This window comes from Sardina pilchardus, chromosome 3, assembly GCF_963854185.1.
Source record: "Sardina pilchardus chromosome 3, fSarPil1.1, whole genome shotgun sequence".
Taxonomy (NCBI): Eukaryota; Metazoa; Chordata; class Actinopteri; order Clupeiformes; family Clupeidae; genus Sardina; species Sardina pilchardus.
The window spans coordinates 8,878,096-8,894,431 of NC_084996.1; the positions used below are offsets into that span (position 1 = coordinate 8,878,096).

The 16,336-nt window shown below is 41.5% G+C and overlaps 1 protein-coding gene across 1 annotated transcript in view; it reads right to left on the reverse strand.

Annotated features, from left to right (window-relative positions):
- Nucleotides 1-812: 812 nt before the first annotated feature.
- The window catches only part of LOC134075834 (uncharacterized), a 62,373-nt gene continuing 46,849 nt past the window's right edge, over nt 813-16,336 (reverse strand). Inside the window, exon 16 of the mRNA XM_062530894.1 lies at nt 813-892. Coding sequence (XP_062386878.1) covers nt 813-892 — 80 coding nt within the window. The remainder of the gene's footprint in view (nt 893-16,336) is intronic.

A 16,336-nucleotide genomic window follows, 5' to 3' on the forward strand; every position in this document is an offset into this window, starting at 1 on the left:
AAATACTATAGAAAATATGTGGATTGACTTGAAGAGAGCAGTCCATCGCCATTCCCTACAGAATTTGACTAAATTTTAACATTTCTGTACGGAAAATTGGGCAAATATTCCCCTATCTAGGTGTGCAAAGCTATAATAGAGACATATCCAAACAGATTGATGGCTGTAATGAAAGCAAAAGGAAGCTTTACAAAGTATTAAGTCAGGGTATGATGACTTTTCCAACCCTGTTATTCTAGTTTTTAATTTTTTATTAATTTTCAGAACTGTTGACTTTTTTTTCATTATTTTGATGTTGTACAGCTAAATTTGTTAATAAAACTGGAAAAGATTTTTTTAAAAATGGGTTTTGATTTCAGGCTGTAAGACAAAAAAAGTAACTATTTCAAAAGGGTATGATGACTTTCTATAGGCACTGTACGTACACCCACACTGGGTACAGGAAGAACTGAATTCGTACCAGTTAAACCACTGGTTGAGGCACTGTGGCTAGTGGCCATAGCATCCATACCACATTTGAGTCCAAGTCCCCCCCAGCGACCTGTCCAAGACTGTTTCCTGATCCCACTCCACTTTCTTCCTGTCACTCTCTTCACGGTCCTTCAGATCAAATTAAAGGCATGAAAGCTCCGCCAAAAAATGACTTTGGTCAGCTGGGTATCATTCCATGCATTGTGGACTGCAGAGTATGACTGCTTTACCTTTTGGATGCCAGACACAGCAGCTCACGTCCTGTCTTTTTTGGGCTTCCACATCGACCGGTTTCGGGTCCCGTCCATGTCCAGGAAGCCGCTGGTGCCCGGTGGGTGGGCTCAGTTGACGGCGCCCCGGCCGTATCCCTGCACAGCATTGTCCCTGTTTTGACACGGCGCGATCCTCCCGAGAGGCTCCTCTGTGTAAACACCCCGAGCCCACAGGTGCTCTCAACGCGGGGCTAACGTACACAAATGCACGGTGGGAATATAAACTCTCGAGCGCGTAGCGAGCGCGGGGCGGGGCGGGGGCCACCTCAGGTGAACCGTACTGTACCTCCAGGGAGTCCTCTGCTCTGGGGTCACTGCCAGACAGAGCCCTGGTGACAGAGAGGAAGGGGGGCTGTGGCACCGGAATATAGTGTAGTGCTGGACGAGGCGCTGTGTTTAGTTTAAGGGAATCACCTTATCGGCCGTAGCCATCAGCGCTGTGCTGCTGCCACTGCTGAGGTGCCACTGCTAATGGTACTTCACGTCTTAAGCAAAGATGGGACGCTGGATGTGTGTGTGTGTGTGTGTGTGTGTGTGTGTGTGTGTGTGTGTGTGTGTGTTCTTTACATCTTAAGGCAGCAGGGGTGGCTGTGCTTTCAGGTTTTAAAACCCGGAGGTCCTGCTCCTTAATCTGGTTATTGCAGCCCATACAAGGGCAGTTTCAGCAGTGCAGGCTCTCTCTCACACACACACATACACATATACACACACCACACACACTCACTCACACACACACACACACACACACAGGTGCGCATGCACACACACATGCACACACAGAAAGACACACACATATACTGAAAAACATCTGTCAACAAGTTTATGATTCAGAAGGAGCACATTTCTCCCCAGTGCAGATAGATAGATAGATAGATAGATATCAGAGTGCAGGCACGCCAGCACACAGACGCAGACTGCAGCAGGGACAAGCACACAGAAGCCAATACACACACACACACACACACACACACACACACACACACACACACACACACACACACACACACACACACACACACACTGGCGAAGTAGATTGAGGCCTTGGACAGCCATGGCTGGAATGGTGCCTATGGAGGAGACAGTGCTAAGGACTAGGGCAACTGGGCCAAAGTGAAGAACCACATGGAGGTCATTGGCATGAAAGAGAGAGAGAGAGAGAGAGAGAGAGAGAGAGACAGAGAGACAGAGAGACAGAGAAAGAGAGAAAGATGGGTGCACAACAGAGATTGAGTGAAGAGATAATATATGAAGAAACTGGGACGACCTCAGGGCATCCATTAGCTTCAGACAACAACCTTCCAGCCTCTGTGTGCACGTACACACACAAACTCAGACATACACACACGCATGCTCACATAGACACACTCACACACACAGACACAGACACACACACACACACACACACACACACACATATGTGCGTGTCGTGCACACATCCACACACACACACACACACACACACAGACCCTCAATGGGCCAAGCACTGTTGATTCAATAGATTACCGCTGACGTAATCCACCACCCAGCTAAACTTAAAAAGCCTCCAGCCTCTCCTGAAAAAATAACAGCTCTGGAGTGGAGCTCTCCACCCTCATACAGCATCTACACATGCACGCACAAACCCCGCACACACACACACACACACACACACACACACACACACACACACACACACACACACACACACACACACACACACACACACACACACACACACACACACATAGACACACACACAAACTGGTCATTTCATCCCACTATTAGCAGACCCCTAGGCAAAAGGGCAGGACACAGTGGCTCTACAGTGGTGTTGGGAATGTAAGTAGTGAAGGGCCACACCTCGTCTTACCTCATTACAGCTCCTGCATCAGCTCTCTCTCTCTGTCTCTCTCTCTCTCTCTCTCTCTCTCGCTCTCTTTCTCTCTCTTTCTCTCGTAAAGCCTCACACGATAGGTTTTTTTCTTCTCATCTCATCTTCTTGTTCTTACATAGTCAGTTAGTTAGTTTACTGGCAGTAGCAGTCGTGTAGCAGAAGTGGTAGGTAGTGTGTGAGTGGGATATTGATCTTGATATGACTCCTCAAGTAGTGTGAAACTAGCGACAGTAAAGAAAAATCCAATATGGCCGCCATTCGCGAATCTTTCAAAATAAAAGTCAGAACATATTCATTGCTTTTTCAATTCATGAGGACGAAAATTATTAATTTAAAACTGTATTGCGTTACCAAAGGAAGGTAAAGTTAGAAAATAATTAAATAAGACATTTAAATCGAAAATACACCTTAGAATGTTACTTATATTTTAAAATTTTGTATTTTTGAATGTGCCTTATCTACCTTATTGCCTAGTGTTAAATTAAAACTGTGAAGCTGATAAAACTATAACGTTGTGCTTATTTAAAAGGTGGGTTTATAACATGCACTATAATATTGCAGATATCTATAGGCTACCAATTCTGCCTTTGTGGGTACCAGGCCAAACTAAGTGTGTAGTGAGTCACATAATGGCCTGCCATTGACACACACTGTTGAACTTCAAATTGTGTGGCTGTGAAAACAATAAGTTGTGCATATATAAAAGGGGGGTGAAATGGAATCCTTAGAAGGTCTACTTTCAGAAAATATATAGTTGTTTATACCGAATTCGCCTTTGTGGGTACCAGGCCATACCAAAGGTGTACCGAGTCACATAATAGGCCTGCCTTTGACACACAGCTGTTGAACTTCAAATTGTGTGGCTGTAAAAACAATAAGTTGTGCATATATAAAAGGGGGGTGAAATGGAATCCTTAGAAGGTCTACTTTCAGAAAATATATAGTTGTTTATACCGAATTCGCCTTTGTGGGTACCAGGCCATACCAAAGGTGTACCGAGTCACATAATAGGCCTGCCATTGACACACAGCTGTTGAACTTCAAATTGTGTGGCTGTGAAAACAATAAGTTGTGCATATGTAAAAGGGGGGTGAAATAGAATCCTTAGAAGGTCTACTTTCAGAAAATATATAGTTGTTTATACCGAATTCGCCTTTGTGGGTACCAAAGGTGTACCGAGTCACATAATAGGCCTGCCATTGACACACAGCTGTTGAACTTCAAATTGTGTGGCTGTGAAAACAATAAGTTGTGCATATGTAAAAGGGGGGTGAAATGGAATCCTTAGAAGGTCTACTTTCAGGAAATATATAGATGTTTATACCGAATTCGCCTTTGTGGGTACCAGACCATACTAAGCGTGTACCGAGTCACATACTAAGCGTTACTTTGACACACAGCTGTTGAACTTCAAATTGTGTGGCTGTGAAAACAATAAGTTGTGCATATGTAAAAGGGGGGTGAAATGGAATCCTTAGAAGGTCTACTTTCAGAAAATATATGGTTGTTTATACCGAATTCGCCTTTGTGGGTACCAGGCCATACCAAAGGTGTACCGAGTCACATAATAGGCCTGCCATTGACACACAGCTGTTGAACTTCAAATTGTGTGGCTGTGAAAACAATAAGTTGTGCATATATAAAAGGGGGGTGAAATGGAATCCTTAGAAGGTCTACTTTCAGAAAATATATAGTTGTTTATACCGAATTCGCCTTTGTGGGTACCAGGCCATACCAAAGGTGTACCGAGTCACATAATAGGCCTGCCATTGACACACAGCTGTTGAACTTCAAATTGTGTGGCTGTGAAAACAATAAGTTGTGCATATGTAAAAGGGGGGTGAAATAGAATCCTTAGAAGGTCTACTTTCAGAAAATATATAGTTGTTTATACCGAATTCGCCTTTGTGGGTACCAAAGGTGTACCGAGTCACATAATAGGCCTGCCATTGACACACAGCTGTTGAACTTCAAATTGTGTGGCTGTGAAAACAATAAGTTGTGCATATGTAAAAGGGGGGTGAAATGGAATCCTTAGAAGGTCTACTTTCAGGAAATATATAGATGTTTATACCGAATTCGCCTTTGTGGGTACCAGACCATACTAAGCGTGTACCGAGTCACATACTAAGCGTTACTTTGACACACAGCTGTTGAACTTCAAATTGTGTGGCTGTGAAAACAATAAGTTGTGCATATATAAAAGGGGGGTGAAATGGAATCCTTAGAAGGTCTACTTTCAGAAAATATATAGTTGTTTATACCGAATTCGCCTTTGTGGGTACCAGGCCATACCAAAGGTGTACCGAGTCACATAATAGGCCTGCCATTGACACACAGCTGTTGAACTTCAAATTGTGTGGCTGTGAAAACAATAAGTTGTGCATATGTAAAAGGGGGGTGAAATAGAATCCTTAGAAGGTCTACTTTCAGAAAATATATAGTTGTTTATACCGAATTCGCCTTTGCGGGTACCAGGCCATACCAAAGGTGTACCGAGTCACATAATAGGCCTGCCATTGACACACAGCTGTTGAACTTCAAATTGTGTGGCTGTGAAAACAATAAGTTGTGCATAGGTAAAAGGGGGGTGAAATGGAATCCTTAGAAGGTCTACTTTCAGAAAATATATGGTTGTTTATACCGAATTCGCCTTTGTGGGTACCAGGCCATACTAAGCGTGTACCGAGTCACATACTAAGCGTTACTTTGACACACAGCTGTTGAACTTCAAATTGTGTGGCTGTGAAAACAATAAGTTGTGCATATGTAAAAGGGGGGTGAAATGGAATCCTTAGAAGGTCTACTTTCAGAAAATATATGGTTGTTTATACCAAATTCGCCTTTGTGGGTACCAGGCCATACCAAAGGTGTACCGAGTCACATAATAGGCCTGCCATTGACACACAGCTGTTGAACTTCAAATTGTGTGGCTGTGAAAACAATAAGTTGTGCATATATAAAAGGGGGGTGAAATGGAATCCTTAGAAGGTCTACTTTCAGAAAATATATAGTTGTTTATACCGAATTCGCCTTTGTGGGTACCAGGCCATACCAAAGGTGTACCGAGTCACATAATAGGCCTGCCATTGACACACAGCTGTTGAACTTCAAATTGTGTGGCTGTGAAAACAATAAGTTGTGCATATGTAAAAGGGGGGTGAAATAGAATCCTTAGAAGGTCTACTTTCAGAAAATATATAGTTGTTTATACCGAATTCGCCTTTGTGGGTACCAAAGGTGTACCGAGTCACATAATAGGCCTGCCATTGACACACAGCTGTTGAACTTCAAATTGTGTGGCTGTGAAAACAATAAGTTGTGCATATGTAAAAGGGGGGTGAAATGGAATCCTTAGAAGGTCTACTTTCAGGAAATATATAGATGTTTATACCGAATTCGCCTTTGTGGGTACCAGGCCATACTAAGCGTGTACCGAGTCACATACTAAGCGTTACTTTGACACACAGCTGTTGAACTTCAAATTGTGTGGCTGTGAAAACAATAAGATGTGCATATATAAAAGGGGGGTGAAATGGAATCCTTAGAAGGTCTACTTTCAGAAAATATATAGTTGTTTATACCGAATTCGCCTTTGTGGGTACCAGGCCATACCAAAGGTGTACCGAGTCACATAATAGGCCTGCCATTGACACACAGCTGTTGAACTTCAAATTGTGTGGCTGTGAAAACAATAAGTTGTGCATATGTAAAAGGGGGGTGAAATAGAATCCTTAGAAGGTCTACTTTCAGAAAATATATAGTTGTTTATACCGAATTCGCCTTTGCGGGTACCAGGCCATACCAAAGGTGTACCGAGTCACATAATAGGCCTGCCATTGACACACAGCTGTTGAACTTCAAATTGTGTGGCTGTGAAAACAATAAGTTGTGCATAGGTAAAAGGGGGGTGAAATGGAATCCTTAGAAGGTCTACTTTCAGAAAATATATAGATGTTTATACCGAATTCGCCTTTGTGGGTACCAGACCATACTAAGCGTGTACCGAGTCACATACTAAGCGTTACTTTGACACACAGCTGTTGAACTTCAAATTGTGTGGCTGTGAAAACAATAAGTTGTGCATATGTAAAAGGGGGGTGAAATGGAATCCTTAGAAGGTCTACTTTCAGAAAATATATAGTTGTTTATACCGAATTCGCCTTTGTGGGTACCAGGCCATACCAAAGGTGTACCGAGTCACATAATAGGCCTGCCATTGACACACAGCTGTTGAACTTCAAATTGTGTGGCTGTGAAAACAATAAGTTGTGCATATATAAAAGGGGGGTGAAATGGAATCCTTAGAAGGTCTACTTTCAGAAAATATATAGTTGTTTATACCGAATTCGCCTTTGTGGGTACCAGGCCATACCAAAGGTGTACCGAGTCACATAATAGGCCTGCCATTGACACACAGCTGTTGAACTTCAAATTGTGTGGCTGTGAAAACAATAAGTTGTGCATATGTAAAAGGGGGGTGAAATAGAATCCTTAGAAGGTCTACTTTCAGAAAATATATAGTTGTTTATACCGAATTCGCCTTTGTGGGTACCAAAGGTGTACCGAGTCACATAATAGGCCTGCCATTGACACACAGCTGTTGAACTTCAAATTGTGTGGCTGTGAAAACAATAAGTTGTGCATAAGTAAAAGGGGGGTGAAATAGAATCCTTAGAAGGTCTACTTTCAGAAAATATATGGTTGTTTATACCGAATTCGCCTTTGTGGGTACCAGGCCATACTAAGCGTGTACCGAGTCACATACTAAGCGTTACTTTGACACACAGCTGTTGAACTTCAAATTGTGTGGCTGTGAAAACAATAAGTTGTGCATATGTAAAAGGGGGGTGAAATGGAATCCTTAGAAGGTCTACTTTCAGAAAATATATGGTTGTTTATACCGAATTCGCCTTTGTGGGTACCAGGCCATACCAAAGGTGTACCGAGTCACATAATAGGCCTGCCATTGACACACAGCTGTTGAACTTCAAATTGTGTGGCTGTGAAAACAATAAGTTGTGCATATATAAAAGGGGGGTGAAATGGAATCCTTAGAAGGTCTACTTTCAGAAAATATATAGTTGTTTATACCGAATTCGCCTTTGTGGGTACCAGGCCATACCAAAGGTGTACCGAGTCACATAATAGGCCTGCCATTGACACACAGCTGTTGAACTTCAAATTGTGTGGCTGTGAAAACAATAAGTTGTGCATATGTAAAAGGGGGGTGAAATAGAATCCTTAGAAGGTCTACTTTCAGAAAATATATAGTTGTTTATACCGAATTCGCCTTTGTGGGTACCAAAGGTGTACCGAGTCACATAATAGGCCTGCCATTGACACACAGCTGTTGAACTTCAAATTGTGTGGCTGTGAAAACAATAAGTTGTGCATATGTAAAAGGGGGGTGAAATGGAATCCTTAGAAGGTCTACTTTCAGGAAATATATAGATGTTTATACCGAATTCGCCTTTGTGGGTACCAGACCATACTAAGCGTGTACCGAGTCACATACTAAGCGTTACTTTGACACACAGCTGTTGAACTTCAAATTGTGTGGCTGTGAAAACAATAAGTTGTGCATATATAAAAGGGGGGTGAAATGGAATCCTTAGAAGGTCTACTTTCAGAAAATATATAGTTGTTTAAACCGAATTCGCCTTTGTGGGTACCAGGCCATACCAAAGGTGTACCGAGTCACATAATAGGCCTGCCATTGACACACAGCTGTTGAACTTCAAATTGTGTGGCTGTGAAAACAATAAGTTGTGCATATGTAAAAGGGGGGTGAAATAGAATCCTTAGAAGGTCTACTTTCAGAAAATATATAGTTGTTTATACCGAATTCGCCTTTGCGGGTACCAGGCCATACCAAAGGTGTACCGAGTCACATAATAGGCCTGCCATTGACACACAGCTGTTGAACTTCAAATTGTGTGGCTGTGAAAACAATAAGTTGTGCATAGGTAAAAGGGGGGTGAAATGGAATCCTTAGAAGGTCTACTTTCAGAAAATATATAGTTGTTTATACCGAATTCGCCTTTGTGGGTACCAAAGGTGTACCGAGTCACATAATAGGCCTGCCATTGACACACAGCTGTTGAACTTCAAATTGTGTGGCTGTGAAAACAATAAGTTGTGCATATGTAAAAGGGGGGTGAAATGGAATCCTTAGAAGGTCTACTTTCAGGAAATATATAGATGTTTATACCGAATTCGCCTTTGTGGGTACCAGACCATACTAAGCGTGTACCGAGTCACATACTAAGCGTTACTTTGACACACAGCTGTTGAACTTCAAATTGTGTGGCTGTGAAAACAATAAGTTGTGCATATATAAAAGGGGGGTGAAATGGAATCCTTAGAAGGTCTACTTTCAGAAAATATATAGTTGTTTATACCGAATTCGCCTTTGTGGGTACCAGGCCATACCAAAGGTGTACCGAGTCACATAATAGGCCTGCCATTGACACACAGCTGTTGAACTTCAAATTGTGTGGCTGTGAAAACAATAAGTTGTGCATATGTAAAAGGGGGGTGAAATAGAATCCTTAGAAGGTCTACTTTCAGAAAATATATAGTTGTTTATACCGAATTCGCCTTTGCGGGTACCAGGCCATACCAAAGGTGTACCGAGTCACATAATAGGCCTGCCATTGACACACAGCTGTTGAACTTCAAATTGTGTGGCTGTGAAAACAATAAGTTGTGCATAGGTAAAAGGGGGGTGAAATGGAATCCTTAGAAGGTCTACTTTCAGAAAATATATAGATGTTTATACCGAATTCGCCTTTGTGGGTACCAGACCATACTAAGCGTGTACCGAGTCACATACTAAGCGTTACTTTGACACACAGCTGTTGAACTTCAAATTGTGTGGCTGTGAAAACAATAAGTTGTGCATATATAAAAGGGGGGTGAAATGGAATCCTTAGAAGGTCTACTTTCAGAAAATATATAGTTGTTTATACCGAATTCGCCTTTGTGGGTACCAGGCCATACCAAAGGTGTACCGAGTCACATAATAGGCCTGCCATTGACACACAGCTGTTGAACTTCAAATTGTGTGGCTGTGAAAACAATAAGTTGTGCATATGTAAAAGGGGGGTGAAATAGAATCCTTAGAAGGTCTACTTTCAGAAAATATATAGTTGTTTATACCGAATTCGCCTTTGCGGGTACCAGGCCATACTAAGCGTGTACCGAGTCACATACTAAGCGTTACTTTGACACACAGCTGTTGAACTTCAAATTGTGTGGCTGTGAAAACAATAAGTTGTGCATATGTAAAAGGGGGGTGAAATGGAATCCTTAGAAGGTCTACTTTCAGAAAATATATAGTTGTTTATACCGAATTCGCCTTTGTGGGTACCAGGCCATACCAAAGGTGTACCGAGTCACATAATAGGCCTGCCATTGACACACAGCTGTTGAACTTCAAATTGTGTGGCTGTGAAAACAATAAGTTGTGCATATATAAAAGGGGGGTGAAATGGAATCCTTAGAAGGTCTACTTTCAGAAAATATATAGTTGTTTATACCGAATTCGCCTTTGTGGGTACCAGGCCATACCAAAGGTGTACCGAGTCACATAATATAGGCCTGCCATTGACACACAGCTGTTGAACTTCAAATTGTGTGGCTGTGAAAACAATAAGTTGTGCATATGTAAAAGGGGGGTGAAATAGAATCCTTAGAAGGTCTACTTTCAGAAAATATATAGTTGTTTATACCGAATTCGCCTTTGTGGGTACCAAAGGTGTACCGAGTCACATAATAGGCCTGCCATTGACACACAGCTGTTGAACTTCAAATTGTGTGGCTGTGAAAACAATAAGTTGTGCATATGTAAAAGGGGGGTGAAATGGAATCCTTAGAAGGTCTACTTTCAGGAAATATATAGATGTTTATACCGAATTCGCCTTTGTGGGTACCAGGCCATACTAAGCGTGTACCGAGTCACATACTAAGCGTTACTTTGACACACAGCTGTTGAACTTCAAATTGTGTGGCTGTGAAAACAATAAGTTGTGCATATATAAAAGGGGGGTGAAATGGAATCCTTAGAAGGTCTACTTTCAGAAAATATATAGTTGTTTATACCGAATTCGCCTTTGTGGGTACCAGGCCATACCAAAGGTGTACCGAGTCACATAATAGGCCTGCCATTGACACACAGCTGTTGAACTTCAAATTGTGTGGCTGTGAAAACAATAAGTTGTGCATATGTAAAAGGGGGGTGAAATAGAATCCTTAGAAGGTCTACTTTCAGAAAATATATAGTTGTTTATACCGAATTCGCCTTTGCGGGTACCAGGCCATACCAAAGGTGTACCGAGTCACATAATAGGCCTGCCATTGACACACAGCTGTTGAACTTCAAATTGTGTGGCTGTGAAAACAATAAGTTGTGCATATGTAAAAGGGGGGTGAAATGGAATCCTTAGAAGGTCTACTTTAAGAAAATATATAGATGTTTATACCGAATTCGCCTTTGTGGGTACCAGACCATACTAAGCGTGTACCGAGTCACATACTAAGCGTTACTTTGACACACAGCTGTTGAACTTCAAATTGTGTGGCTGTGAAAACAATAAGTTGTGCATATGTAAAAGGGGGGTGAAATGGAATCCTTAGAAGGTCTACTTTCAGAAAATATATAGTTGTTTATACCGAATTCGCCTTTGTGGGTACCAGGCCATACCAAAGGTGTACCGAGTCACATAATAGGCCTGCCATTGACACACAGCTGTTGAACTTCAAATTGTGTGGCTGTGAAAACAATAAGTTGTGCATATATAAAAGGGGGGTGAAATGGAATCCTTAGAAGGTCTACTTTCAGAAAATATATAGTTGTTTATACCGAATTCGCCTTTGTGGGTACCAGGCCATACCAAAGGTGTACCGAGTCACATAATAGGCCTGCCATTGACACACAGCTGTTGAACTTCAAATTGTGTGGCTGTGAAAACAATAAGTTGTGCATATGTAAAAGGGGGGTGAAATAGAATCCTTAGAAGGTCTACTTTCAGAAAATATATAGTTGTTTATACCGAATTCGCCTTTGTGGGTACCAAAGGTGTACCGAGTCACATAATAGGCCTGCCATTGACACACAGCTGTTGAACTTCAAATTGTGTGGCTGTGAAAACAATAAGTTGTGCATAAGTAAAAGGGGGGTGAAATAGAATCCTTAGAAGGTCTACTTTCAGAAAATATATGGTTGTTTATACCGAATTCGCCTTTGTGGGTACCAGGCCATACTAAGCGTGTACCGAGTCACATACTAAGCGTTACTTTGACACACAGCTGTTGAACTTCAAATTGTGTGGCTGTGAAAACAATAAGTTGTGCATATGTAAAAGGGGGGTGAAATGGAATCCTTAGAAGGTCTACTTTCAGAAAATATATGGTTGTTTATACCGAATTCGCCTTTGTGGGTACCAGGCCATACCAAAGGTGTACCGAGTCACATAATAGGCCTGCCATTGACACACAGCTGTTGAACTTCAAATTGTGTGGCTGTGAAAACAATAAGTTGTGCATATATAAAAGGGGGGTGAAATGGAATCCTTAGAAGGTCTACTTTCAGAAAATATATAGTTGTTTATACCGAATTCGCCTTTGTGGGTACCAGGCCATACCAAAGGTGTACCGAGTCACATAATAGGCCTGCCATTGACACACAGCTGTTGAACTTCAAATTGTGTGGCTGTGAAAACAATAAGTTGTGCATATGTAAAAGGGGGGTGAAATAGAATCCTTAGAAGGTCTACTTTCAGAAAATATATAGTTGTTTATACCGAATTCGCCTTTGTGGGTACCAAAGGTGTACCGAGTCACATAATAGGCCTGCCATTGACACACAGCTGTTGAACTTCAAATTGTGTGGCTGTGAAAACAATAAGTTGTGCATATGTAAAAGGGGGGTGAAATGGAATCCTTAGAAGGTCTACTTTCAGGAAATATATAGATGTTTATACCGAATTCGCCTTTGTGGGTACCAGACCATACTAAGCGTGTACCGAGTCACATACTAAGCGTTACTTTGACACACAGCTGTTGAACTTCAAATTGTGTGGCTGTGAAAACAATAAGTTGTGCATATATAAAAGGGGGGTGAAATGGAATCCTTAGAAGGTCTACTTTCAGAAAATATATAGTTGTTTATACCGAATTCGCCTTTGTGGGTACCAGGCCATACCAAAGGTGTACCGAGTCACATAATAGGCCTGCCATTGACACACAGCTGTTGAACTTCAAATTGTGTGGCTGTGAAAACAATAAGTTGTGCATATGTAAAAGGGGGGTGAAATAGAATCCTTAGAAGGTCTACTTTCAGAAAATATATAGTTGTTTATACCGAATTCGCCTTTGCGGGTACCAGGCCATACCAAAGGTGTACCGAGTCACATAATAGGCCTGCCATTGACACACAGCTGTTGAACTTCAAATTGTGTGGCTGTGAAAACAATAAGTTGTGCATATATAAAAGGGGGGTGAAATGGAATCCTTAGAAGGTCTACTTTCAGAAAATATATAGTTGTTTATACCGAATTCGCCTTTGTGGGTACCAGGCCATACCAAAGGTGTACCGAGTCACATAATAGGCCTGCCATTGACACACAGCTGTTGAACTTCAAATTGTGTGGCTGTGAAAACAATAAGTTGTGCATATGTAAAAGGGGGGTGAAATAGAATCCTTAGAAGGTCTACTTTCAGAAAATATATAGTTGTTTATACCGAATTCGCCTTTGTGGGTACCAAAGGTGTACCGAGTCACATAATAGGCCTGCCATTGACACACAGCTGTTGAACTTCAAATTGTGTGGCTGTGAAAACAATAAGTTGTGCATAAGTAAAAGGGGGGTGAAATAGAATCCTTAGAAGGTCTACTTTCAGAAAATATATGGTTGTTTATACCGAATTCGCCTTTGTGGGTACCAGGCCATACTAAGCGTGTACCGAGTCACATACTAAGCGTTACTTTGACACACAGCTGTTGAACTTCAAATTGTGTGGCTGTGAAAACAATAAGTTGTGCATATGTAAAAGGGGGGTGAAATGGAATCCTTAGAAGGTCTACTTTCAGAAAATATATGGTTGTTTATACCGAATTCGCCTTTGTGGGTACCAGGCCATACCAAAGGTGTACCGAGTCACATAATAGGCCTGCCATTGACACACAGCTGTTGAACTTCAAATTGTGTGGCTGTGAAAACAATAAGTTGTGCATATATAAAAGGGGGGTGAAATGGAATCCTTAGAAGGTCTACTTTCAGAAAATATATAGTTGTTTATACCGAATTCGCCTTTGTGGGTACCAGGCCATACCAAAGGTGTACCGAGTCACATAATAGGCCTGCCATTGACACACAGCTGTTGAACTTCAAATTGTGTGGCTGTGAAAACAATAAGTTGTGCATATGTAAAAGGGGGGTGAAATAGAATCCTTAGAAGGTCTACTTTCAGAAAATATATAGTTGTTTATACCGAATTCGCCTTTGTGGGTACCAAAGGTGTACCGAGTCACATAATAGGCCTGCCATTGACACACAGCTGTTGAACTTCAAATTGTGTGGCTGTGAAAACAATAAGTTGTGCATATGTAAAAGGGGGGTGAAATGGAATCCTTAGAAGGTCTACTTTCAGGAAATATATAGATGTTTATACCGAATTCGCCTTTGTGGGTACCAGACCATACTAAGCGTGTACCGAGTCACATACTAAGCGTTACTTTGACACACAGCTGTTGAACTTCAAATTGTGTGGCTGTGAAAACAATAAGTTGTGCATATATAAAAGGGGGGTGAAATGGAATCCTTAGAAGGTCTACTTTCAGAAAATATATAGTTGTTTATACCGAATTCGCCTTTGTGGGTACCAGGCCATACCAAAGGTGTACCGAGTCACATAATAGGCCTGCCATTGACACACAGCTGTTGAACTTCAAATTGTGTGGCTGTGAAAACAATAAGTTGTGCATATGTAAAAGGGGGGTGAAATAGAATCCTTAGAAGGTCTACTTTCAGAAAATATATAGTTGTTTATACCGAATTCGCCTTTGCGGGTACCAGGCCATACCAAAGGTGTACCGAGTCACATAATAGGCCTGCCATTGACACACAGCTGTTGAACTTCAAATTGTGTGGCTGTGAAAACAATAAGTTGTGCATAGGTAAAAGGGGGGTGAAATGGAATCCTTAGAAGGTCTACTTTCAGAAAATATATAGTTGTTTATACCGAATTCGCCTTTGTGGGTACCAAAGGTGTACCGAGTCACATAATAGGCCTGCCATTGACACACAGCTGTTGAACTTCAAATTGTGTGGCTGTGAAAACAATAAGTTGTGCATATGTAAAAGGGGGGTGAAATGGAATCCTTAGAAGGTCTACTTTCAGGAAATATATAGATGTTTATACCGAATTCGCCTTTGTGGGTACCAGACCATACTAAGCGTGTACCGAGTCACATACTAAGCGTTACTTTGACACACAGCTGTTGAACTTCAAATTGTGTGGCTGTGAAAACAATAAGTTGTGCATATATAAAAGGGGGGTGAAATGGAATCCTTAGAAGGTCTACTTTCAGAAAATATATAGTTGTTTATACCGAATTCGCCTTTGTGGGTACCAGGCCATACCAAAGGTGTACCGAGTCACATAATAGGCCTGCCATTGACACACAGCTGTTGAACTTCAAATTGTGTGGCTGTGAAAACAATAAGTTGTGCATATGTAAAAGGGGGGTGAAATAGAATCCTTAGAAGGTCTACTTTCAGAAAATATATAGTTGTTTATACCGAATTCGCCTTTGCGGGTACCAGGCCATACCAAAGGTGTACCGAGTCACATAATAGGCCTGCCATTGACACACAGCTGTTGAACTTCAAATTGTGTGGCTGTGAAAACAATAAGTTGTGCATAGGTAAAAGGGGGGTGAAATGGAATCCTTAGAAGGTCTACTTTCAGAAAATATATAGATGTTTATACCGAATTCGCCTTTGTGGGTACCAGACCATACTAAGCGTGTACCGAGTCACATACTAAGCGTTACTTTGACACACAGCTGTTGAACTTCAAATTGTGTGGCTGTGAAAACAATAAGTTGTGCATATATAAAAGGGGGGTGAAATGGAATCCTTAGAAGGTCTACTTTCAGAAAATATATAGTTGTTTATACCGAATTCGCCTTTGTGGGTACCAGGCCATACCAAAGGTGTACCGAGTCACATAATAGGCCTGCCATTGACACACAGCTGTTGAACTTCAAATTGTGTGGCTGTGAAAACAATAAGTTGTGCATATGTAAAAGGGGGGTGAAATAGAATCCTTAGAAGGTCTACTTTCAGAAAATATATAGTTGTTTATACCGAATTCGCCTTTGCGGGTACCAGGCCATACTAAGCGTGTACCGAGTCACATACTAAGCGTTACTTTGACACACAGCTGTTGAACTTCAAATTGTGTGGCTGTGAAAACAATAAGTTGTGCATATGTAAAAGGGGGGTGAAATGGAATCCTTAGAAGGTCTACTTTCAGAAAATATATAGTTGTTTATACCGAATTCGCCTTTGTGGGTACCAGGCCATACCAAAGGTGTACCGAGTCACATAATAGGCCTGCCATTGACACACAGCTGTTGAACTTCAAATTGTGTGGCTGTGAAAACAATAAGTTGTGCATATATAAAAGGGGGGTGAAATGGAATCCTTAG